Source organism: Ammospiza nelsoni, chromosome 20, assembly GCF_027579445.1.
Source record: "Ammospiza nelsoni isolate bAmmNel1 chromosome 20, bAmmNel1.pri, whole genome shotgun sequence".
NCBI classification, from domain to species: Eukaryota; Metazoa; Chordata; class Aves; order Passeriformes; family Passerellidae; genus Ammospiza; species Ammospiza nelsoni.
Genome location: NC_080652.1, coordinates 1,517,129 through 1,542,758, shown reverse-complemented (window position 1 = coordinate 1,542,758; position 25,630 = coordinate 1,517,129). Strand labels below are relative to the sequence as shown.

General features: G+C 50.0%; 1 protein-coding gene across 1 annotated transcript in view; it reads left to right on the top strand.

The window, feature by feature from the left end:
• ZNF618 (zinc finger protein 618) overlaps positions 1-25,630 on the top strand; it is a 150,778-nt gene that overhangs the window by 54,567 nt on the left and 70,581 nt on the right. Inside the window, exon 2 of the mRNA XM_059486664.1 lies at positions 12,158-12,201. Coding sequence (XP_059342647.1) covers positions 12,158-12,201 — 44 coding nt within the window. The remainder of the gene's footprint in view (positions 1-12,157; positions 12,202-25,630) is intronic.

Here is a 25,630-nt window from a genome sequence, read left to right as displayed (position 1 = left end):
ATTCATAGGTGAAATTCTCACACCTTTGAGTAATTCAGTGGAGATGCTCTCAGCCAGTCCCACAATCAGTGACACACCATGGTCCTTAGGTACAAACATGCATCTAGAAAATATCCATGGATGCTGAGGTTGTCCATGAGCTGGATGGCAGATAAAGCACCAAGGTGTCTGCAATGAAGTGTAGGTGAGCATCAGTTTTTCTTTTCTGAGAAGAGCCTGTGGAATGTGGCACACATTTATCTTTTGCCAGCCCTGCTGCAGGTGGTGCTCCCCGGGCACTGGGGCAGGCTGGTGCCCAGAGGCTCTCTGGGGGCATCTGGAGGAGGAAACAGCCCTTGGCCTGATATTTGTTCATCCAAAGGGTCATAGATCCATGAGTTCATTGCTCCTTTCTCAGCTTGGAAACCCAACCAGCCCTGCCCAGCTCTGGCAGCACCAGCCTGTGCTGCCTAACCCCAGATTCCATTTGAGAGTTGGGCATTAATGGTGGCCTTGGGGATTTCTCTCTCATTCTTTGACCTGACCTTGGGCTGCACCAGAATTCTGGATAGCCAATTTCACTTTCTGGTTTTCTTCCTCAGGGTTTGCAGCAGCTGCTGGCCCACAGATGCTGCTGCCTGCAAAATTCAGCCCCAAAAGGGATCCTGTAGAAATATTTGTACCTTTTTTTGCATCTCATTGGAGGTTTTCCAAGACGAATCTGTCCACTCTGCAGGGCTGTGCAAATAATTGATATTCTTGGTTTTCCTGAAGCTCTGAAAAATTGAAAAATTCTTTTTCAGATTGAGCCGGAAGAAAAATAGATTGATTTGAATTTTTTTTTATTGCCCAGGAAATAAGGAATATCTATTTGGGTTTCATAGGCTCGAGTCAAACAGAATCTGGGGCTTGTAAGTGCTTCATTTAGATTTTGAGCACATCTTACAGTTCTTGCTTTAAAAATACATACAGGATGTATTTTGCCTGTATGAATCAGAAAATTTTAAATGTCAGGGACTGTGTCACTTCCAGTTTTTTAAAATCAGTGTCTTACTCTGCTGTGTGAATGGTGCAGCAGAAATTCTACCAACCCATGCCATGATCTCAATGCAGCTCCACTTTGGGCTGGAAATAATTTCCCAGCAGCTCTATGCCCTCATTTGTTTCAGCTCCAGGAATGATGGAGAGTGGAAGGTCACCCTGGTTGGTCCCACTGATGTTTGTCCCCCACAAACTGCTTGAAAATCCCTTTACTTAGCCCAAACAATTGCTCAGAGGTGGAGATTTGGGAGTGAGAAAGTGCAGGTAGATGGTCCCTGGTGACCTCCTGCTCTTCCCAGTGCCATGCCTGGGTGGAGGGTCCTGGGGGAGGGCTGAGGGTCCCATCCCTGTGCCTGGGGCAGTGTTTGGGGTGTCTGGGCAGTGGAGATGATGCTGCAGCTTTCACAGCTCAAATGGACCAGGAAATGTTGTTTTCCTTCTTTACTTTCCAAGCCACCATCATTCTTGGGAAGCCAGCAAAGCCACCCTCCCCTGGAGACAACAGCTTGGCCTTACTGGGGTTTTTGGTAGTTTTTATTTAGATTTCTTTTTTTTTTTTTTTTTTCCAAACTTTTTTAAAATCTTGGAGGTTTGTTTGTTTGTTTATTTGTTGATTTAGATCTGCTTGGGAAGTGGATCTGGTGATATTTATAGGATTTGTGGTTGGCTGATGGGAGTTATTTTGCAAGCAGAATTTCTAAGAATTCTACTTTCAGCCTGCTTTTTCTCCAACTTCATTTCCTCCCCTTCCATCTCCTTTTTCTCTTTTTACTATTTTTTACTTGTTTTTTTTCTTATTTCTTTGGTTTTTGAGGGAGCCAGGCAGACTAAACCCTTTCTGAATTTCCCCCCTGTAATTACTGCTCTTTTTTAAGTTTGAAGAAATTACCCAGCTTTGTGTGCCTTCCCCCTTTTTTACTTTTAGCCCAATGTGGTTTGACTTTTTTTTTCCCTTTCCAAAGTAAAATTACCACCATTTCATGCTATTTGAACAAACCAGTCATACAAAACTGGGAGAGAAGGTGAAGTCCCATAGTTACCCATCCAATGGAGAATGTTTTAGTTTCAACCTCACAGCTGTCTATAAATGCTACATAGGAATTTTTTTAAATTAGGATAAAATTTATATTTTACAAGGTTAAAATTGATGTTTTGCAAATGCAAAGCCTTTCCCACAAGCATTGGAAGGAGATCTGTGCCAGCCCTGGAGGGGATCCTTGGCTGAAGCTGGACCTCCTCATGGTGCTGTTCCTGACACCTTCTCACTGCAATATTTATCAAATTATGCATTTCTTTTTCTATTCTAGATCAGATTTTCTGCCTTGAATTGTAATTTTCAAGTGTTTAAATTTTCACTGCTTACCTCAGACTGAAGCTGAACATTTGCAGCCCGTTGCATCTCTGCATTGCTGTTTGCTACAGAGGGACCTAAAGCGTTCTTCAAAATTGACCAAAAAAAGAGATAAAACCAACCTCAAAAGGTGCAGTTCTGCCCAGGGGTGCTCAGGGGTGCATGGCTCCCACTGACACCCAAATGGCTGAGCTGGGAGCTGGAGCAGCTCCGTGGGGGACACTCCACAGCCTCTGCAGGTTTGAGGGGCAGAGTCTCAACCTCATCAAATCTTCTTCCCCAGCAGCCCCTCGTGGCTCTGAGATCCACCATGGGCATGCCCCCAGTGCCTGCCCTCTGAGCATGAGCTGGGCACCACCTGGGGCTGGGTCTCAGTTTTCCTCCTGTGCTGGATCTGTTCCCAGAGACCCATCCCTGTGTCTGTGTCTGTGTCTGTGTCTGTGTCTGTGTCTGTGTCTGTGTCTGTGTCTGTGTCTGTGCTGCTGGGAGCACCCAGGGCACTTCCCTAAGCAGAGGGGAGGTGCGTCTGCATTTTCTACACACAGGCTTGCCTGGCTTTTTCGCAGGATCCTTTGTAAGGCTCAGGGAGAGGGATTGGAGCCTCTGCAGGAGCTCAAGGTCCAGCTGGGCCTGGCTGTGCTGTGCCCGGCTCTGCTGGGCCATGCTGCTGGCAGAACTTGTCCAGCTCCTACGTGTGTCAGCTGCTGAGGGCATGGCTGCTCTGGGTTGTGTCCTCCTTGCCTGTGCTGGGCTTTGGCCACCCCTCTGTGGGAGCTGCAGGCTCTCCTGGCTGGGCTGCACCTCAGGCAAAGCTCCCGAGTTCCAGGGCTGCCACCTCGCTTCCCCCCAGCCCTGCCTGAGGGCTCTGCCCGTCCCCAGCCCTCCCTGAGGGCTCTGCCTGTCCCCAGCCCTGCCTGAGGGCTCTGCCCGTCCCCAGCCCTGCCTGAGGGCTCTGCCCGTCCCCAGCCCTCCCTGAGGGCTCTGCCCGTCCCCAGCCCTGCCTGAGGGCTCTGCCCATCGCCAGCCCTGCCTGAGGGGGCTCTGCCCGTCCCCAGCCCTGCCTGAGGGGGCCCTGCCCATCCCCAGCCCTGCCTGAGGGCTCTGCCCGTCCCCAGCCCTCCCTGAGGGGGCTCTGCCCGTCCCCAGCCCTCCCTGAGGGGGCTCTGCCCGTCCCCAGCCCTGCCTGGGGGCTCTGCCCATCCCCAGCCCTGCCTGAGGGGGCCCTGCCTGAGGAGGCTCTGCCTGAGGGGGCTCTGCCCGTCCCCAGCTCTGCCTGAGGGGGCCCTGCCCGTCCCCAGCCCTGCCCTGCACAGACTCACTCTGGGTACATGGAACTGGTCATGAAGAGAAGGGGGCTTCTTGGCCTGCCTCCCCTCACCTGAGGGAATAAATGAATCCCAGAGTGCTTTGGATTGGGAGGGACCTCAGGGATCACCTCCTTCCAACCTCATGTGGGGACACCCTCACTATCCAGCACAGCTGCTCTGGGCACCCTGTGCCAGGGCCTGCCCACCCTCACAGGGAACAATTCCCAATTCCCAATATCCCATCCATCCCTGCCCTCTGGCAGTGGGAGCCATTCCCTGTGTCCTGTCCCTCCATCCCTTGTCCCCAGTCCCTCCCCAGCTCTCCTGGAGCCCCTTCAGGCCCTGGCAGGGGCTCTGAGCTCTGCCTGGAGCTTCTCCTCTCCAGGTGAGCACCCCCAGCTCTCTCAGCCTGGTTCCAGCCCTGGAGCAGCTCCATGGCCTCCTCAGGACTGGATTCAGGACTTCCCTGTGGCAGGGACCGCAGAGATGGGCACAGAGCTCCAGGTGGGGTCTCAGGAGGGTGGGAGGAATGAGGAGAATTTAATCCCTGCCTTGGCCACATTGCTGGGATGAGCCCAGGACAGCAGAGCCTGTGCCTGTTCTCCCAGCCCACTCTGCTGGGGATGTGTCTCCCCCAAACCCAATTTCCAGCCCTTTCCCACCCATCCCTTCAGCCTGGAGCCGGGAAGGGCTGGAGCTGCCAGGGGAAGCTTCCTGGCAGTCCCTGTGTGCAGTGGAGCCCTCACAGCCCTGTCAGATGTTCCACGGCAGAGGCCGGAGGTGCAGAACTCCCAAACAGAATGTGTTGAACAAGACTGGGATTCCCTGGATAAATAAGTCCTATTTTAATTTTTTCCCCCCATGTGCATTCATAGCTTGCTAGATATGTTTGTTTTATCAACTTGGAAAAGTGCCCAGGATTTTTTAAAAATTTGATTTCCTGAGAGTTTCCTGTGAAATTGGAAGCCTGGAAAAACGGGTGGATTTCTGAAATGCTATCTCATGGCTCTTTTGCCTCTTTTTTCTCCCCCCAAGTAAAAAACAACAATACCTTCCTCCCCCCCAAGGTTTCATTCCATATACATTTATTCTTTAAAAATATTTCCAGCTGTTTCTTTTGCTGGGAAACTCATACCATCTGTAAACAACTGCTCAATGCACATAATTCTGTTGTTTTGCCCGGTCACTCTTATTTTCCAGCTTTTATAATATGAGAGTTCAGAGTAATCAGTAATGCCTTTTCTCCTCTTCACCCTCAATTTGATTATTTTTCTCATAAAGAACAGAGTAAGGAGAGCACTGAGCAACAGGAGATGGAAAAAATATTTTGATTACTTTTCAGTTGCTTATAATCAAGGAGTAACTCTTTAAATCCAGACCAATTTGCTGCATTGATTTATTCATAATTTTAATTTCATGACTGTTTCAGGGAAAAACAAAAGTACACGAGGTTGAAGCTTTTTAATACTGGTTTAAACATTTGTAGTTTTAGGTTAAAATTTATTTAATGTTCCCTTTCTTCGGTTACTTCTGCTGGCATGTGCTGCTTAAATCTCCCCAGGCTGCCAGGGGAGAAAAACTGAAATTCAAAGCACAAATTCTGCCAGTACTTTCAACAAGTTCATAAAATTACTCATATGAATATTTCCTTTACTCAGGGGTGACTGCTCACAGCCCTTAAACCTTTCTGGGGCTCTCTGGAGTGTGGGAGTGGGTGACAGGGACACCTGGGTGTTTTGGGGTGGGACTGTGCCATTCACTGGGGCTCAGCACCCACCCAGACCAGGCCATCATGCTGGGATTCTTCCCTGCCTTGCTGATTTTGCTGTTCCACCCAAGTTCCAGCCCCATGTGTGCCTTTTCCAGCAGAAATTCGACCTTTTCTGTTAAAAACTCTCCAGAAGAACTTTTAATTCTGGGTTACAGAGGCAGCTCAGAAATGAGGTGGATGCAGGCAGCACACCCAGGGTAGGAAATGAAGGTTATAAAATGGGGAGATAATAAACAGTAGACAAGAAGCAAATCCAGTGAAGCTGAATGAGAAGAATTTCTAGACTTTGTGATTTTTTATTAGTATTGTTTGCCTACCTATAGTTTTAACATCCACGGTACAACTTGTTCTGTCCCAGAGCAGAATGTGGGGAGAAGCCTGAGGGAACCCAGTTTGCAAGACCAAACAAAAAAATCCCTACCAAAACCAAAACAAAACAAAACCCAAAACAAAAACAGAAAACCAAACAAAACAAAAAGAAACATTTAAAAGAAAAATAATTCTCCTGCCAATACCAAGAGAATTGAAATCAGCAGAGCAAGGGCCCCTGGGCTGGGTCTGAAGTGTCACAGCCAGAGCAGAGGGGATCATTCCCATCCTGGCTTCCCCAGTGGGACCCAGTGCTCACAGCTGACCTTTGTGTTGGGCTGATCCACCCCCTCACTGGCTTTGTCATTAGTGTTTCTTTTTAATTAGTAATTGGGGGCACCTTGTGGCTTCAGGAACAGCTGTTAATGATCCCCAGAGATAATTAACACGGGGATGGCACTGCAGCAGGGGCACTGCACAGCCCAGCTGGGACTGGGGCCAGCCCTGCCGACCCTGGGGTGGCTGGACAGGTGCTGGGTGGCCCTGCCCAGTGCTGATCCTGCAGTGCCACAGCTCTGTGGTGTTCCCTGGCTTTGGGTCCCCCTGGACAGGTGTCCCCCTCGGGGTGGTGGCCACCCACAGGAGGAGGATGTGGCCAGGGCCCTGGCCAAGCTGGGCTGAGCTGTGCTCCCAGCCAGAACCTGCTCTGATTTGTTTCAGGCTCAGCCACCATCTCCAGCAGCTGTTTATTTGCATGTGGTGGAGGTGCTCATAGGGGTGAGGTGGATGCTCAGTAACTTCAATCCAAACCTGGATTTTGGTCTGCTCAGACACTCCCCAGACACAAAATGTCAGAGGCACCACGTGGGACGTGCTGGGCTCCCTGTGTCCCCAGGCTCCAGCACTGGGATGCTCTGTGTGTCACCACCGGGGTGCTGGGGACAGATTGTGTCCCTCTAGGTCACAGTCACCTTGGTGCCTTCCATGGATGGACTTGCCTGGAGGTCTCACAGCAACTCTTCTGTAGCATCCCCTGGAATTTTTACTCTTCCTGAAGCTTAGTCTAAGTGATGGGCATGGCCAGGAGTAATGAGCACCTTCCTCTGGCACTGCAGACCCTCCTGGAGCTGTGCTGGAGCCCAGGTGTGGGCACCAGTCACACAAGGATGGTCCCTGGAGCCCAGGTGTGGGCACCAGTCACACAGGGATGGTCCCTGGAGCCCAGGTGTGGGCACCAGTCACACAAGGATGGTCCCTGGAGCCCAGGTGTGGGCACCAGTCACACAGGGATGTCCCTGGCTGTTTGGGACCATCCTGTCCCAGATGTCCCCTGGCTCTGGCAGCAGAGCCTCTGTGCCTGCCATGGGAGTCTCAGCCTTTGCCTTCTGCTGCCCTCAAGCAGCAAACCCTCCATGGGCTCATCTCAGAGGGGTCAGACCTCTCAGATGTTGCTGTTTCCTGCTGGGCTCTCATGTTGGAACAGGGAACAAGCACTGGCTTTTCCCAGGACAAGGCTGCAGCTGAGCACAAGGGTGAGATTCCCCTGGCTGCTCCCAAGGAATTCTGAATCTGAGGCTGCCACCAGCGTCCCCACCCCAGGTGTTGCCCCATGGCCAGCATGGGGGGTTGCAGACCCCACAGAGGATTCTGGGGGTTGGGGAACCCTCACTCAGGGCTTGGCTCAGCTGTGGGACCAGGCAAATGCCTCAGGGAGAGCTCCCATTTGCTCCTTGCAGATATTTTTTTATTATTATTATTTTGGTTGTTTCTTGAGGGGAAGCTGCAGCTGAGGAAATAGGCAGCACATTCCTCCAGCCCCAAGAACTGTCTTGTTCCTGAGTGGAAAATTCATCCCTTTTGGAGGCTGCCCTGATGGATTGGCAAAGGCAAAGGATGAGGAGGGGATGAGCCACAGCAGCCTAAGGCTGAGGAGATCTTTGTCCTTCAGGCAGGGGCTGCCCTGGCTCTGGGAACCAGAAGAAACAGCCTTAAATTGCTCCAGGGAAGGTGTAGGTTTGATATCAGGAAGAATTTCCTCATGTAAAAGGTGGTCAGGCATGGGAACAGCTGCGTGGGGCAGTGGTGGAGTCACCTTCCCTGGAAAGGTTCCAGTGTGGATGTGGCATGTGGGGACAGGGAAATGTCCCACTGTGGATGTGGCACTTGGTTGGGGACAGGGAAGGTTCCAGTGTGGATGTGGCACATGGGCACAGGGAAAGGTTCCAGTGTGGATGTGGCACTTGGTTGGGGACAGGGAAGGTTCCAGTTTGGATGTGGCACGGGGGGACAGGGTTAGTGCTGCCCTTGGCAGTGCTGGGGAATAGCTGCACTCTGCTCTCAGAGGGCTTTTCCAGCCTCAAGGATCCCGTGGTTCTGGGAGCACAGCTCAGCCTGGACCAGCCCTGGCTCAGCCTTGTTTCCCTCTTTGGGGTTCCTCAGCATCCTCTGTGCTGCAGGAGGGAGCAGAAATCCACATTAAAAAGGGGCACGGGCACATTTATGAGTCCTTGTGCTCTGCAGATGTTTTGGTGTGATGTGGAGCTGCTCTGCTGTTTTTCCCCCTCCTATTTAATAAAAATTAAATGGGAAACTGCCGGTGTCTTGCCCTTTGTTTAAAGAAGAGAAAAAAGGGAAAAAAAAAAAAAAGCACTTCCTGCATTTTCTGTGGCTCTGAAGTTAATAACCCCAGACAGCACAGGTAGCAGGCCTGCAGTTATTTTTATGGCACATTCCTGTGTCAGACCTGTTTTCAGTTGCTTCTCCTTTGCCAAATTTTAATTATTTGGGGTGAAATTTTCCATGCTGGGTGCTGCTGGCTCCTTCCAAAATTGAATCTGTGGTTTGTGTTTGGACAAAAATTACTCAGCTGTCCCTGGGAAGGCGTTTGGGGGAAGCAGAGTGGGGGTTTTGGTTTTTTTTCCTTTTTTTTTCCTCAGGTAAACAAACAACTCTGCCCTTTTCCCTCTGCAGAGGGAAGGTGCTGTGGGAGAGGGGCGAGTGGGGTCTGTTCTTCCTGCAACCCCCAGGCAGAATCAGAGACCTCTCCCTTTGGGATGGGGTTCAGAGGCAAATCACAGGGGGTGGCTGTGTCCGAATAAATAAATAAATACATGGATTGAGCCCCTTTTCCCCCTGGAAGGGCTGTGGCAGTGCTTGGGAGTGTCCCAGTGCCCCCATCCCATCCATGGGAGCTGATCCAAGCATGGATGCAAATCCAAGTGATTGGAATAATTGTTTCTAATCAGAATTTAAGTGATCAGGCAAAAAGCCTGTGCTTAAATTGTCTGAAATCTCATCTCACATTTTTATTGCTTTAAGTTATTTTTTAGTTTTGCTGTAACTGTTAAAATGTTGGGGTTTTTTCCCAATATAGTGTAGCCCTCTCGATAAACATGGATTTCTCAGGTCAGTTTTACATCTGCTTGGACTCCTATTTTTTTACATGTTATCCTGTTAGGAGATGTTGACTGATACATTTCTTAATTATCACATGATTTACTTTTTGCTTACAACTCGAGCTGAGGAGCATATGGCCTGAAACCACATTCTGCTTGTGTGCATTTTCATTTAAAGGATATTTATTAGCATTAGTTAAACAAAACTCCCCTAAAAGCACCCAATATGTAGAAAAGCAACTTCAGGGAGTAACACTTTGAATTGTAAATGATTTTATGGGGCAGATTGTGTGACATTCCCCAGCCTGTTCCAGCACCCCATATCCGGCCTCCCTGGCATCAGCTGATGATGAAAATTCTGCTCCTTTCCTTTTTTAATCAGAAATTAGGAAATCTCCAAAATCAATTCTTTGGGTAAATGGGAGTGCAGGAGATTCTAAAGGAGCACAGATTTCTGTTCCCCTCCACAAAGGTGTTACTTTGTTGGGGCTGTTCTGACCCATTTTGGCACATTCTGGTTAAACAGTGATTTCCAGCCTTTCACTCTTCCAATTCTTCTGGTATTTTAGTCCTCAAATGCCACTTCTTAGAATTTAGGTGGAATATTTTAGTTTAAATGGATTTTATTTTTGAAGGAACAGCCTGGGAGAGCTGGGGGTGCTCACTTGGAGAGGAGAAGCTCCAGGGAGAGCTCAGAGCCCCTGCCAGGGCCTAAAGGGGCTCCAGGAGAGCTGGGGAGGGACTGGGGACAAGGGATGGAGGGACAGGACACAGGGAATGGCTCCCAGTGCCAGAGGGCAGGGATGGATGGGAGATTGGGAATTGGGAATTGTTCCCTGTGAGGGTGGGCAGGCCCTGGCACAGGGTGCCCAGAGCAGCTGTGGCTGCCCCTGGATCCCTGGCAGTGCCCAAGGCCAGGCTGGGCAGGGCTGGGAGCACCTGGGACAGTGGGAGGTGTCCCTGCCATGGCAGGGGTGGCACTGAATGGGATTTAAGGTCCCTCGCATCCCAAAGCAATCTGGGATTCTGTGGATTTGTTTGTTTCAGCATCCAGAAACATTTAAGGCAGCTTGATCTGATCTCATTCAGGCTTAGCTTGGTGGTTTTGTCTAATGGATCATCTCCAGCAGCACCCTGCCTGGGTGAAGCCATTGAGATGTGGTTACCTGCTGTGGTTCCCTTTTTCCTCATTTTTTTCTTTCAAAATAAGGAAACTCCCCAACACTGGGGATTGTTGGGGTGTCTGCAGGGCCAGGGCTGGGTTCCATCATCCTCATGGCTCAGAATATCCTTCCAGCTCTGGATATTCCATGGTTCCATGATTCAGCAGGTGCTTTTCCCATGGAATTCTCATGGCAGGAGCCTCAAAAGTTCCCTGTGATCCAAGATGTGGCTCTTGGCTTGTGTGATCTTGGGTTGCGCACAAACCCCTTTGTACAGGCAGGAATTATGAGATTCCCATCTCTGGGATCCCCAGCACCCCAACAAGGTTTCTGCCCTGGTTCTATATTAAATCTCCTTTTTCCTCTTTTCCCCCTTTTCCTTGTACACAGATCTAATCTTCTAGAAAATGCCCCAAAGGTTTGAGCAATCTACCAGTTGCAGGAACCCATAAAGCTTTTTTTTTCCTTTTTTTCCCATTGTGTAACCATGACAAATCATTAATTTTTGATTGATTGCTTTGAATTATGGGTGCTCTGACATCCTTTCTGTAGCTGAACAGCTGTATAACAAATGAACATATCAGTGCTCACAAAAGATTGGAGATCTAACAGAAGCAATTACATTGTCAGCTCCTCCCTTCTGGCTTTTCCCAGGCAATGGAGAGAAGAAATTTTTTAACAGAAATTCCTCAAGTGGCTCACAATAATAATAATAATCATTGTCATCATCATAATCATAATAACAAAATACCTTTTTGTAATTGAATTAGATTTTTATCTCTTCATTTCCAGTGGATTTTATATCCCTTCAGAAACCAGGTTGTGTTTCTGCTTTGTGTAACTTGGACAATCCCTTTGAAGAAAATTTTACATGAAGAATTAAAAAAAATAAAATCAAATTGCAATTTTTTTGGTTGCTATTCCTTTAAGATTTCAGAATTGCACCAGTGCACTAAATGTGACCTCCATAACTTTTAAATTAAGAATTTATGCTGGCTTGAAATTTATGAAATATTTCAGCATGAAAGAAAGCCTTTTTCCCTCAGGAAAATTGAGCAATAAATCACAGCACTCTCGATTTACTGCCCTACAGCCAGCCAAAGATAGGATTTTTTTCCTTCCCCCCTTCGTTCTGAAAAAAAAAAAAAATAAAAAAAATGTAATCATATAAGACAGCTTAGCTGCTATCCTCCCACTCTCTAGAATTTTTAATTTCAGCTGTTTCTGCTTGGATTTATTTCCAATATTCCTGCTCGGCTTTTCAATTTCCTCAGTTATTAAATTTTAATTCAGTGCATTAGCATTTAAATTAAAAAAGGGTTTATTTTATCGAAATCGTTGGCTGGCCCCCATCCTGCTGCACATGAATTGCCTGTTTCTGCCATTTGCACAAAATGTGAAATGCAGCTAATATCTTTTAACTTGTATTTGCACAAATTCAGAAATAAAATTTCTGGGATTGGAATAATATTGTCTTTCCAAGGAAGGCTCTCATCAGTGATCTGGAGAAGGAGCAAGAGGAGACCCTGGGCCCTCCCTGCTCAGCCCTGCCAGCGCCTGCAGGGGCTAATTAGGGCACAGGGCTAATGAGGGGAGCTGTTGGGCTTGGAGGGGCCATTCCTGCGTGGGCATTGGGACAATTTGGCCATTCTTGATTTCCCACCTGGCTCTGCATGCCAGGGATCACTGCTTGAGACTTGGTGGGGATGGGCTGGGGAGGCTCAGAGCCTGCTCAGAGCTGGGCCTGGGGCGTGTGTGCAGCTCTGGGGTACCCCAGGGTTGGGCTGGAGAGCAGCCTCATCCTTCTGAACCTAACCAGCTCTTCTGTTTTCATCTCCTAGGCCGAGGAGAGCAACAGCAGCGGGCGGAGGAGCTCTTCCAGCAGGTAGGGCTGGGGTGTGCTGGGTGGGTTAGTTGTGCTCTCCACCTTGGAGATGGGGTCCAAAGGTGGGATGGGTGTCAGAGCTGTGTCCATGCAGCCCTCTCTGGATATGGCTGGAAGGATGATGTGGGAGGCTGGCCTCATCCTGGCACTGGGGACTGAAAGCAGAGATGGTTTGTGTGTGCTCTGGGGAGTTCCAGCTGAATGCCCCCAGGGTGAGGCTCTTGGATGGAGACCTTGGGCTGTGCAGACCCTTCTGTCCTTCAGAAGGAGAGGACAGAGGTGTCCCACCACCCCCTTCCCCTGTGATCCCACTGAGAGGTGTCTCTGCTGCTCCCACTCTGGAGAGGGACACGCTGAGGTGGGTCTGCTCTGGGCTGTGGCCTCACAGAATCCCTGGGTTGGAAGAGACCTTCAGGATGATCGAGTCCATCCCAGCCCCAACACCTCAACTCAGCCCTGGCACCCAGTGCCACATCCAGGCTTTGTTAAACACACCCAAGGATGGGGACTCCTCCTGTCCCTCCAGGGCCCTGAAAGCCCTGTGAAAGTTTCATTCCTTAGATAAAACTCATCCTGTTGTGTAAAAGCACATCCAGAAAGATCTGGGAACCACTGTGGTGCTGATGCCCTCCCTGCCTCGCCCTGCTGACCGTGCAGCCCCTGCTGGGTCTGATGGTCCCACTGGGCTGGCTGGTCCCTGCCCAGTGCCCCAGCTCTGCCAATGGCATTTCAGGACCAAATCCCCTCATTCCTGGCAGCTTTTTGTCCAGTTGGCACTGCTTGGCATTGAACACATCTGGAGTGCCCCTGAGCTGGGAGAGGAACACTGGGTGTCTGTCACAGGAGACTTCTCTGTCTCACTTTGGCGGTGGCTCACCTGTGGCCCAGCAGTGCTGGCTCACTGAGAGTCAGCCTGAAGGAAGTCTTGGAAAGAGAGCACAAGCTGAGGAGCAAGGGGAGAGGAGCCCGGCATCACTTCCTTCCCCTGGATTCTTTATTCCAACCTTTAATTCAGTTTTGCAGCTCTCACTGGAGGGTTTCCCACAGCAGGTGGGCAAGTGCATCCTCCATGTGGGAGCTGGCCTTTGGAGTGTCCATGTCACCTTTGGAGTGTCCATGTCACCTTTGGGGTGTCCATGTCACCTTTAGGGCATCCATTTCATCTTTGGGGTGTCCATCTCATCTTTGCGGTGTCCATGTCACCTTTGGAGTGTCCATGTCACCTTTGGGGCGTCCATCTCATCTTTGGGGTGTTCATATCACCTTTGGAGTGTCCATTTCACCTTTGAGGTGTCCATGTCACCTCTGAGTGTCGATCTCACCTTTGAAGTGTCCATCTCACCTTTGGGATGTTCATGTCACCTCTGGAGTTTCCATCTCACCTTTGGGGTGTCCATCCCACCTGCCTGGGCTGCCCTTGGGGCTGAACATCCTCCCAGGAGTGAGCAATGGCCCTTTCCAGGGCAGAGATGGAGCTCCAGGTGAGGTGGGAGAACTTCCCTGCCTGTTCCTTTGTGTGTCCAGAGGAGTGTGAGGCTGGCTGTTGCTTTTTGCTTGTAGAAAAGGTGAAACAAAACCCACTTTATCATCTACCTGACTGAATAAAATGTGGTCAAAGAATGGAGAATGACCAAGTCCATTTAAAAATAATAAAACAGAATCAAAATGTAGTATTTCAAGAAAGCTCTGTTATGATTGAAGGTGGAAATGTGGCTCTGACTGAATCTGTGAGGTCATCAGTGGATGGAGACACAAGATGGATGTTTCTCAAAGTCATTGCTGCTGGAAACCCTCACTAATTGCAAACTATTGAGGAAGCTTTTAACAATTAATTTGTATCAGTAAAAATACAAGCAAAAATAATATTGTATAATAGAATATACTATAATATAATATAGTATAATGTAATTAATATAATATGATATAAGTTTCCTGGATTTTATCTTCCTGCAATATTTTTTTCTCACAGTAGCAGGCTTGCTCTAAGGTGATGACTGTGATATTGGGTCAATCCTATTTTTCTTTTTTACTGCAGTGAATTGATTTTATTCTGTTTCAAGCAAAGCCTGGAAGCTCTGGAGGCCCAGGGGTTTGTGCTCCCCCCACCCCCAGCCCCAGGCCTGTTGCTGCCTTTGGAAGAACAGGGGCCAGGGTGTGCAGCTGGCAGCTCCTGGTGGCAGAGAGCACTCCCTGTTCTCCTCCCCCATTGACTCCTGTGTGCTTGCTGCCCCTCAGTGAGTGCTCAGCAATGGGAGATTTTAAAAGGTGAAGAGAATTCTTAGGAGTGCAAAAAGCCCTCTTCCTTGAAGGCAGCCAGAAGAAAGATGGCTGCTTGCCTTGGGGAAGATGACAACTAAGAGACAACCTGACAAAGCTGTGCGTGTTTTTGAACACTCCAGAAAAGGTAGATCAGAGGCTTCTTTCTTCCTTTTGCAAGGAAAAAAGAGACAGTCAACAAAATTAAAAAGCAGCAAATTAAAAGCCAGTAAAAGGCAGGATGTTTTCCTGCATGATGGGCAGCAATGTGATGGGAGTGTGACGGCAGGAGCCGCTCAGAGGGGCTGGGAGGGGACTCAGCAGGAACACGGTGACAGGGGTGACAGGGGCTGGATTCACAGGATCCCACACTGCCTTGGCTTAGGAGGGACCTTGGGGATCATCCAGTGCCAGCCCTGCCATGGCAGGGACACCTCCCACTGTCCCAGGTGCTCCCAGCCCTGCCCAGCCTGGCCTTGGGCACTGCCAGGGATCCAGGGGCAGCCACAGCTGCTCTGGGCACCCTGTGCCAGGGCCTGCCCACCCTCACAGGGAACAATTCCCAATTCCCAATATCCCACCCAGGCCTGCCCTCTGGCAGTGGGAGCCATTCCCTGTGTCCTGTCCCTCCATCCCCTGTCCCCAGTCCCTCTCCAGCTCTCCTGGAGCCCCTTCAGGCCCTGGCAGGGGCTCTGAGCTCTCCCTGGAGCTTCTCCTCTCCAGGTGAGCACCCCCAGCTCTCCCAGCCTGGCTCAAGAGCAGAGGGGTCCAGCCCTTAGAGCAGTTCCATAGCCTCCTCTGGACTCTGCCCAGCAGCTCCAGGTCTTGTGTTGGAGGCCCCAGTGCTGGACATGATCTGGTCCCATCCTATGGGTGAGCACATGGCAGGGATCAGTTCCTTGCTGATGTCCACTGGAGACTTGCTTTAAGGTTCTTCTGAAGCCCCTTGTGCACAGGCTGGCTGTCCTGTGTGGTGTGTGACAGTCCCAGGGTTGGTGGGACAGGAGGGCAGTGTGGGAGCAGCACTGGCAGCTCTGGGCTCAGGGTGAGCACTGGGAGTCTCCATGGGACTATTGGAGCACTAACAACTTCCCAATAATTAATGTCAGCGTTCAGATGGTGGGCTCTGGATCCTGACAAGAAATAATTGAAAAACCAAATGTGCAATTATGTCTGACAAGCAGCATGTGCTTTTCTTGGTCACCAGAGCCTTGTGTAGTCATGTGTTAGACACGGTTTTATATAATTATTATTGTTTATATGGCGGGTGTCAGAGGAAGGAGGAATTTCAGTTTGGAGTCCTCTGTTGGCTATTTATTTTAAAGTCATTAGATTTGTTTTCAGACTTAACTACACTTAATGTGCAAGACTCCTGCTGAATAAATCAGGCCCTGCTCTAGGAGCTGCATCTGTTTGGAGGGAACGGAGCCAGCTGGGAGCTCAGCCCGGGGCTCTCGGCAGCACAGATGTAGCTGTGGAGGAGCTCAGAGCTCTGCTCCTGGAGCTGGGGCAGTCCAGGGCTGCAGCTGCACCCAGGGCAGGGCTGCCTCTGCTTTAGGGCAGTGGTGCTGGGCTGCAGCTCCCACAAAGGGCTCAGAGCTGCAGGTCCAGAGCAGGCTCTGGGTGCTGGCCCAGCTGGAGCAGGGCAGGAGTTCCCAGGGGGTGCTTTGGGCTAGGCCTGGGGGTTCCCAGCTCTGCCATGGTGGGTGCAGTTTTCCCAGGTACTTCAGACCAAGCCGTGGTGCCTCAGGAGTCTCAGTGCTTCAGTCTGTGCCATAGAAGATGTGACTTCCATGGAATCACACAATCCCTGAGCTGGAAGGATCCACCAGGATCACTGAGCCTGTCCCTGCACAGACACCCCAACATCCCACCCTGGGCATTCCTGGGAGCAGTGTCCAAATGCTCCTGGAGCTCTTGGGGCTGGGACCCTTCCCTGGGGAGCCCTGGGAGGAGAAGCTGTTGAGAAAGGGTTGCACCCACTTTGCTCCTTCTCAGTTCACCTTTCTCCAGCCTCCCTGGTGGCACCTTCCGTCTCTTCCCTGCATTCCTTGCTTTGTCCTTTATGAACACATCCTCCCCAGCAGCTCCTGTCACCCAAGGGAGTGCCCTGGGATGGCAACAACTCTTCTTCAGGCTCCTCTTCCAGCTCACCAGGCTCCCAGCACTGGGGAAGGACAATTTCTGAGGCTGTGGTCCTCTGAAACTTGAGAGAAGACTCTACACCCTGTGGAGGGACAGGCCTGGGACTGGGTATTTCCAGGAAATTTTTCCAAAGAAAATTATTTGAATTGTCTCCCCTTTCTTTAAGAGGCAACCTGTGGGATTTTCAGTCCCACAGCACCAAGGAGCTTCCGACTCATCCTGCATCAGAAAAAAGAGAAAACTCTTACTAATTAGGCAAGGAATTTAATAAGCCTCGGTGCTTGCCAAAGGACTCTCTCCAGCCATCTTCAAAAAGAAACAAACCAACCAACCAGCACAAAACCCCTCAGAAGTGCCCTCTGGCCAGTTCTAGAGGCATGGATAGTTCAGTTCTATACAACAACCAGGACAGAAGCTGTGGGGAACCCGGGCAGGCTTCCCTGAAACCCAAAAGAAGATCAAATGTCCACATACAAGGAGATGTCAGCGCTCAGACACATCCCAGCCCCGAGGGACAGGAGTGTTTTCTGTGTAAACCACACCAGTTTGCCCAGTGCCCAAGTCCTGGAGACCTTTTGGTGGTGTGAGGTGGAGAAATGTCTCTTTCTGGAACCATAAAGTACCAGATGTGGCAGTTCTAAAGCCTTCAGGAGAGCTGAGCCACCAGGAGATCCCTGGGTCACCCCCTCACTCCTCATGGCGTGTTGGAGACCTGTGGCCATTTCAGTTCTCACCCCCTCAGTTATTTCTTAGTCAAGGAACACAGAGCTCTTTCACTGATATAAATAAATCCTTAATCTATTCTCTTTGTTTTTCCCTGAATTTCTTTGTCTCTGTTGACATTTCCACGCTTGAAAATTTAAAGACGCTGGCAGCTATTCCATTATCATCTTAAATTCAGTTTTTAACCTGCATCATTTGTGTGTCGCCGTTTTTATCTGACTGAATTCTTTTGCTTTTGGCAAAGAGCGCGCGGTTGTTTTTTGTTGGATAAGCCAAATTTTTTTTATATTTGGTTAGACTTTCCTCTTCAAACCATCCTCAAGATATTCCTAATAAGGACTGAAGGGAATTTGTTTTGCTAATACCTTAGGAATTCTTTGTGGCTCTTGACTATTGTTCTGGTTTGTATTTGAATGTTTAATTTCCAGAGGAGAGGCAGGCTGATTGGTCCTGGAGTTTACCTTCTCTGAAGGATTCGGGGCTGCTGAGCGTCCCTGGAGGAATGAACGCACGATTAAATTCCGCTTGGACTTCCTGAAGCAGAGTTTGCTGTCAGGAAAGGTTGTGTGTTTTACTAGACCCAGATAGCTGCAAAAATTAAGTATTCTGCTTTGTTTGTTTGTTTTCCCTAGATTTGAGCACTGACACCACACACACCACCAAGTGCTGCATTATGTATTTTGGGGTTTTTGAAGGCTGTTACCTCTGTTTTCAAGTGCTGGCTGCCCTCAGAGGCAGGAGGTGAACTTCCCTGAGGCATCTCTCTTCTACAAAACCTTCATGTCCTTTAAATGTATGAACTCCTAAATAATATTGGTATTTATTGGGCAAATTTCTCCCAGGAAAGCCTGAATGGCAGCTACTGTCACATTTCTGCCTGCAGAAGGACGTGGCCTCATGTTCTGATTTCAGTTTATTTTGGAGGGAGAAAGCAGAGGATGTAAATATGTCCCAGATAGGGGCAGGGTTTGGGCTGCTTCTCCTTCCTCGGGGATTTCCTTGGTGTGCCCAGTTAGTTTGATGTCCCCAGGTCCAACTGATTTTGAGTGAGGGCCTCAGAGCCTCCAGGAGCTGCAGCTTCATCCCTGGTCAGAGTGGGAGGGAGCAGCATGTTCAAGGCTCTGGATGCCAATAGGGGACCCAGCAGCCTCGTGAAGGAACCCAGCCAAGCACAAGGATGCAGCTCCTGGCCATGGGCAGAGCCAGCACAGAGATCACAGGAGCACGTGTGACCTTGCAGGGACCTTGGAGCCTGTGAATCCTGAGGTTCTCAAGAGCAGGTTGCATGTGGAAAATACCCAGAAGCTCTGACCAGCTTTTGCTTTTTTTCTGTTCTTCAGCAAGTCTTCTGTACTGCTGAGGGGGGAAGGACTTCCCATCCCCTAAAATAACACCAGCACAGGAGAGAGCAGGTTTTCCTGGGACCTTTTGGAATTAAAGTGCACACTTTGGGAATTCACAGTGGCATTGGGGAAGATTGTGGAGAGAACTGAAACCTCCTGGTGGAACATGGATGACCATGAACCCCTCTGTGACCAAGTGAAAATTTGGGTTTCGGGAATTTGAACCAGCACATGGCTGCGTGTGTCACCCAGAGTGCTGGTGGCACCCTTGGGTGTCCTGCTTGGGTATCCATGCTCTGGAATATGGACAGACTCCCAGATGGAAAGAGTCAAGGATCAGAAGGGATATTTTTGGTGTGCACACGGTGTACATTAAGGAAGTGTTTGCTTCAGAGACAGCAGAGAAGGTTTTCTCCTGTGGAGGGGAGATTGCCAGTAAGAGAATCTCCTTTCCAGCAAATCCCAAGATTGCTGACCAGAGGCAGCAATCCACACTGGAAGTACAGTGCCTGTTCCAGAAAATAATCCCTCAGAGGAGGAATCCAGGATGGGGTGGTTGTTCCAGCACTTCACACATCAGCTGCAGGACATCCCCTCTGAAGGATGCAGGCTCAGGCTGCAGAGGGGCTTTGGCAGAGGCTCTGGGAGCTGTGGCAGGGAGGAGGGGTTGAGTCCCTTGGAGAGGAGCAGTTCTGGACACTGTGACACAGGAGCTTGGGGTGGTGTCTTTGCCTTTCAGGGTGTGAGGGAACATCTGAAGCTGGGGCTGGAGCCTGGAGCCAGGAGCTCAGTTGTAATGCTGGGAAAACAGCTCCTGCTTTTCTCTCTTCTAACCCTGCACTTGAAAATCTTGTTGTCTGGTGCTGTCTGCAGGAGATGTCCCCAGTGAAGGACACCAGGCAGTTCCTCTGCTTCCTGGTCTTCTCCACCTCTTCCTGGTGTAAGGCACAGGGCCCAACCCCTGGGCTGCCCCAGGAAGCAGATGGGAGCCATGGAGAGGGGTGGGAAGGCCACCACTGCTACTTTATCAGACAAGCAGATTTTCAACTTCATCCTTCTTTTTCTTGTCTCTTCTTTCATCATCTCCATGTAAAATGAGAGTTCATTTACATCTGTTCTGTCTATTCCACTTCCCATAGCTCCACTCATGACAGGAACCTTCTGGTTCTTGTAAAACCATGGCAGACATCTGTAAATTGAGCCCAGTTTCAGCCTCCCCCATTTTTGCTTCCTTTACTTTCTGACAGCTGAGGCCTTTTGATTTAGCCTTGGATGAGCCACGTTGGTTTCCAGAAGACAAGTTGGGACATCCCACTGGTGCTGGTGTCCTGCTGGCCTCTGCAGGGGTGCCCATTGCTTGGTCCCCATGAGTGGTTTTGGGTCCTGACTGAACCTCTTTGGTGCTGCAGACCATAAGAGCCTTCAAGGAGTGCCCAAATTGTGTTTCAGTTTACCTGGGCACACCCTGTCCTCTTCCAAAGGTGTCACCATGGAATCACAGAATGGGTTGGGCTGGGGGGACCCTGAGGACCCATCCTGTTCCACCAGAGCAACGTGTTCAGAGCCTTGTGCAGCCTGGCCATCATTGATATCATCATAATGATCACTGATATCATCATAATGATCTTTGGGTTTTCCAGCCTGAGTGTTGTTTAGAAAAAACCAAAAGATGCTCCACATTCGCTGCTGGGGCAGGAGAGCTGTTTGTAGGTGTTGGTTCAGAGTGGTGCATCCTCTTCCACATGTGTTTCCTTTTCCTCTCCTTTTGAGGAGCTGATGTTGAAGACTGATACTTCACTGATCTCACTCTGCCACTCCCCAAAATCTCAGCAGGATGTGTGCTGTAAAAATAGCCTCATTAGAAGCCATCTGAGTACATGTGCAATCACAGATGACTCAAAGGGAGCACGGAGCACGCATGTTTCTGTTGCTGTCTTCAGAGAATTACATGACAAATTATTCCTAGCTGGAAGAAATGTCCTTTTATAATTGGGGTTTTTTTCTCATTCTTTCAGAAGGGAGGAGTGTGTGTTTTTAAAGTAGCTTTTAGTCACTTTCATTATTTATGAGGATGCTACTCCAGATCAGAAACAGCAAACTGCAAGCGCAAGTTCCTTGTGGCTGCAGCAGCTGACGGGCCCTGTTTGCTTTCACTCATTGCAGTTCTGCTCATCACAGCCAGGGAGACCCTGCAGGGACCAGCACAGCCCCACGCTGCAACCTTCACCCCTTCTCCCCCCCTCCTGCCACAGGAGATCAGCTGGAAGGGGCTGCTGCATCTGTGGCTGGTGTCACCGTGCAGAGGGGACGGGTGTCAGCACCCAGCCTTTGCTTTCTGTGCTTCCCTTGGGAGGAGCTCTTGGCATTACCCTCCTGGCACTGCCCTCCTGGCACTGCCCTCCTGGCATTGTCCTCCTGGCATTGCCCATGTTGCTCCCTGCATTGATGCTGGTGAGCCTTCACACCCAGAGCTGCTCTGGCCCACGTTGTCGTGCTGCATCATCGAGCTCTGCTAAAGCCTGAGGCCTTCAGGAGCTGCCACAGTGTAGGGCCAAGGAAGCTGTACCCAAATGGGTCCAGGAACCCACTTTTACCCCTGCCTTTCCAGTTCCTCATGCTGAGGCTTCATTAAGGCCTTCTGAAATCTCTCCTGCCTTCACACACTTGTGTCTGACATGAAAGTGGCCGTAACGTCATCGGAAGATGAAAGTCTGATGATCAAAGCAGGCAGCAATGTTGAAATGAGCATTGTGAGATGGCAGAGCTGGTATTACAGTAATTGGCTGTGTGGCCTACTTAGTGAGAGCAGTGATACATGCAAGTGCAATGTCTGTTTGCCTCTTTCATGTTGGAAATCACAGAGTCTGTTCTGGGAAGTGGAACAGGACCTCACCTGTAGGAGCAGCCAGGCACAGAGTGAGCACTGTGGGATCCCAAGGCTTCTGCCTCCTCTCCTCAGAGCCTCTTGGATTGTCAGGGCCCACAGTTCTGTAAAAACAGGGCATGGAACAGTGAAGGAGGTTGGTATTTCCCAGGAAGGGGCAAAGCCCTGGAGAAGAAGTTAGATCCCCCCTGTGGAAGGAGATGGGGTTTAAGCCAGCTCTGCCTGGGCACTCTGCTCCTCTGATGGCTCCAAGCAGTTTTTGTGCTGTGTTTGGAGAACAGGAATATCCTCTTCCCAGGGAACAGCAGCCCATGGATGTTTGAATGCAGGCTGGACCTGCAGAGGGAGGTGGAAGGCCACACTGAACACTAAACCTGCATTGTTTCCTGCAGAAGGGTGGTGGCATGAGGCTGGGGACGGAGCTCAGAGCCACCAGGAGAGGGTGGCCTGGGGACCTGGCAGTGGGAGGTGACTTTGGCAGGTTCTCCCTTGGCTCCTGTGCGCTGCTGTCTCCACCAAGTGGAGGCTCTGGCTATCACTGGTCCCAGTGTGGCCCCAGCAGTGCCCTGCAGGGATCTGGGACAGTCTCTGTGTGGGCACGGGGACATGGGCACTGCCTGGGTCACACTGGGGAGTCCTTCTGCCCCTAGGACTGACACTGAACTTACCTGACACCCTGAAAGCTTTGAGTCCTTTTCTCTCCGTGCCCTCACCCAAACCTGTGACACCTGCTTGGAGCCTTGGGAGCTGCAGAACTGAAAATTCACTCCTGGTGTTGCTCATCCCCTTTCTGAGCCTTCCCAGCAGTTGTGCCTCACTCCAGAAGAGCTGCCATGGAACAGGAGTGGCAGAACCAGGCCTGATGTCTTCCCTCCCCCAGGCAGGATGTTCCCTGTCCCTCCCTGTGTCTCTTGGGGAATTTCTGGAGAACAAGCATGTCCCAGATCTCCTGCTGCTTTATCCTCATCTCCAAGTGGAGGTTCTTTGTGCTGCTCAGTAGCAGGGGAGGTAAAATTCAGCACAACACCAAGTAAATGCAGCATCATGGGCTTGCAAGGGCTGATGCAAGGACCAAAGGAGTGGGAATGAAATGAAGCTTGAAGCTTCCCTGGATGACCTCCCCTGGCTCAGTGCATGTGTGGGTTGATGCTGTGTGTGGTGGAGGCTGTGATGACTCCTCTCTTCCAAGGAAAACTGGTTCTGCTGGGGCTGTGCATGTCCCCCTTTCCACCCTGCCTGAAGCTTTCCAGTGTCAGTGGCTTCCTTTTCCTTCCTGCTTTGCTCTGGGATCTTGGTACTCTTTCCCCAGCCTAACCAGGAGGCTTCAGACTCAACCTGCTGTGCCATGAGGATCATTCCCTAAGCCCAGCTCTCCTCTGGACCCTTGGGAACATTTATATCCCATTCAGCAACTGAGCTGACTGGTCCTGGTTCTGCTCTAGCCACAGAAGCATGACCTGGATTTCACAGGGACCACAAGAAAGTGATGCTTGCTCCTGCTGGGAGAGCTGGATTCCACCACTGCTGCCTCCTTCTCCTCCTCTGCAAAGTGCAGCCCCAGCTAAGGCACCAAGTGGCTTTTGGAGAGCTCAGCCCTGCTCTCAGGAGTGTCAGTGCTGCTGTTTTTATGATTTCACTTGTGTTTGAGGGGAACAGCAGGCTCCTCTCAGGGCTTGTGAGCCATGGAATCATGTAGAAGAAAGTTGCTGAAGTATTTGGGGCTGTGTCCTTCTGCACACATCAGGTATCTGCTCAGAGTTAGAACATATGGGGCAATGAAATGCTGTCAGTTAATATTTGCAGGGTTGTGTCCCACCCAGGAGCAGACATTGCAGCTGGGAAGTTCCTTTCTTGGCAGAGCTGGATCCACAAAGTCAGCATGCATGAGGGGAAAAGGTTCTGAGGGTCCATTGGTCTGGTCTGATAATTTATATATTCCTCAGCTCCAGACCAAGTGTGGCCAGTGCACATCTGTACTGAGCCCAGGGACCTCATTTCAGCTGGTTCCAGCATCCAGCAATGAGCTTGCACTCAGCTCTTACCTGCCAAGACAAGACAGTATTTTCTCCCCATGAAGATGATGATCAATGCAATCACATCATCTTCTGCTCTTCCTTTTGGTGTGAGAAATAGACTGGAGTACTTTGGTCTCACAGAGTCATAAAGTGTCTTTTCCCAGTCTTGAACCAGTTCAGTGCTGCATTTTGGAACCTCTTCAGCTTTCCTGATCACCTCTGAAACCTGAAGCTGCTCACTGTGTCTGCAGCACATGAGTGTCTTCACCACAGCTTCAGACAGGGAGAAAATGATCTCCTCCTTCCATCTTGGGCACCTGAACTGAAAATTTGGTCATTCCTTCAGCTCAGAGCGTGGCTCTCTGTGGCTGCAGTACCATGTGGGTGCATCCCCAGTCCTGCACTTGTCTGACTGTGCTGCAGCCTCTGGTCTTGGGCACAGCCAGCTGTGGAGAGAGGGATCCACTGGTGGAGCGTCCTGTTCACAGCTTTGTTCTCCACCTCCATGGCTCCACCCATCATTTTAGCAACAGTGGTGTTTAATTTAATTCCAGAGCATGAATAAATCTGTCCCACATCAGCCATCCCAGGAGTCCTGTGGAAATGCCTCTCTGTTCAGGAGCAGTGCACATGGAGAACAGCTTTGCCTCACAGCACGGGGCCTGTTGCTGATTTGGTTTGTGTTTGAATGTGACCCATGCAAAGCTGGCATCATCAGAAAGTCCTTGTGTTCTTGCCCCTTTTATAATCTCCTCAGAAGGCTGTAGCCTCAGTCTCACTGGTATCAGCTCTAATCCCAGATCACTTGGCTCGTGCCTGGATTTTCCTGTTGCTTTGCCCAGGACTGGCAGGTCCCTGGCTGTGCCATGGATAACTGAGCTCTCACTGCCTCTCCCACCTCCAGCCTCCCAGGGAACTGCCCTGGCTGCCTTTGATCTTCCTCCACAGCCCTCAAGGAGGAAGGAAACATTTTCCTATCTACCTTACTGTTGCCTTTATCAGTGTTTTGCATTTCTCAGCCTCTGGGTTTGATTGATCTGCAATCAATCCCACTCTTTGCTGATCCCTGAGTATTCTGTGCTCACTGCCTTCCCTTGGAAGAGTGCTGAGCCATGCCCTGGTGGCTGAGATGGATGGGCCTGTGGCACACCCAATAATATTACCATAAAGCCTGTCTGGATCTCAACCACATCTTCTCTGTCTCAATCCATCTTTCTCACTTGTAAGAGCCCTGTATGATTTTGGGAGCATGGCAGGGGGGAGTATATGTGAGAAGGCAGGAAATGAGTGGGAAGGCAGGTCAAGGCTAATTCTCTCTGTTTGGGGCTATTAATTGTACATTTCATTCCATAATGAGAATGAAGGGATGAATAATAAAATCTCTGGCAATAGGATGTGCCTGACCCAGTTTGAAACAGTGACTCCATGTCCATGTGGGAGGTTGGGCAGTCATTACTGGAGGATTGTTCTCTCTGTTCCTCTGCTCCCCTCATCCCTGACCTCCCAGGAGCTCCACACTTTCACCTCCAGTTGCACCATCCTGGTTCCTCTGCAAGCTCCATGATCTGTGTCAGAACCCACTGACAGTTGTGTAATTTTCTAACACTGTAATTCATATTTTGTCCTGACAAACTGTATGATGTTCCAAGCAATGGGATTTTTTTCACTGTCACTGTTGCACAATCTAATGATCATCCATAAGTTCATTTTCTTTTTCATTTTATTTTTTTACTTCTGCTTAAAACATTTTCAAATGCCTTTGGCTGTTCCCAGTGTTTACATGACTCTAAATATGTCACAGTGGTTTCTGTTTCTGGCTAGTCTGAGCCATTATATATTTAGTTCTGATTTCTGCACAAACTGAACCAGCAATTATTTTATCTTTGTATTGCATGGTGGAGTGTATTAATAACCAGTATAAAAAATAGAGGGTCCATAATGAGTGCTGCTAAAGGAGCTCCTCTGGCTTATTCCCACATCCTTCTCTAGTGGGCTCACACCCCCTTTGCCTTTTCCCACCACAGCACCTGATAATGTTGTTTTACAGCTTTGAGGTGTCCAGT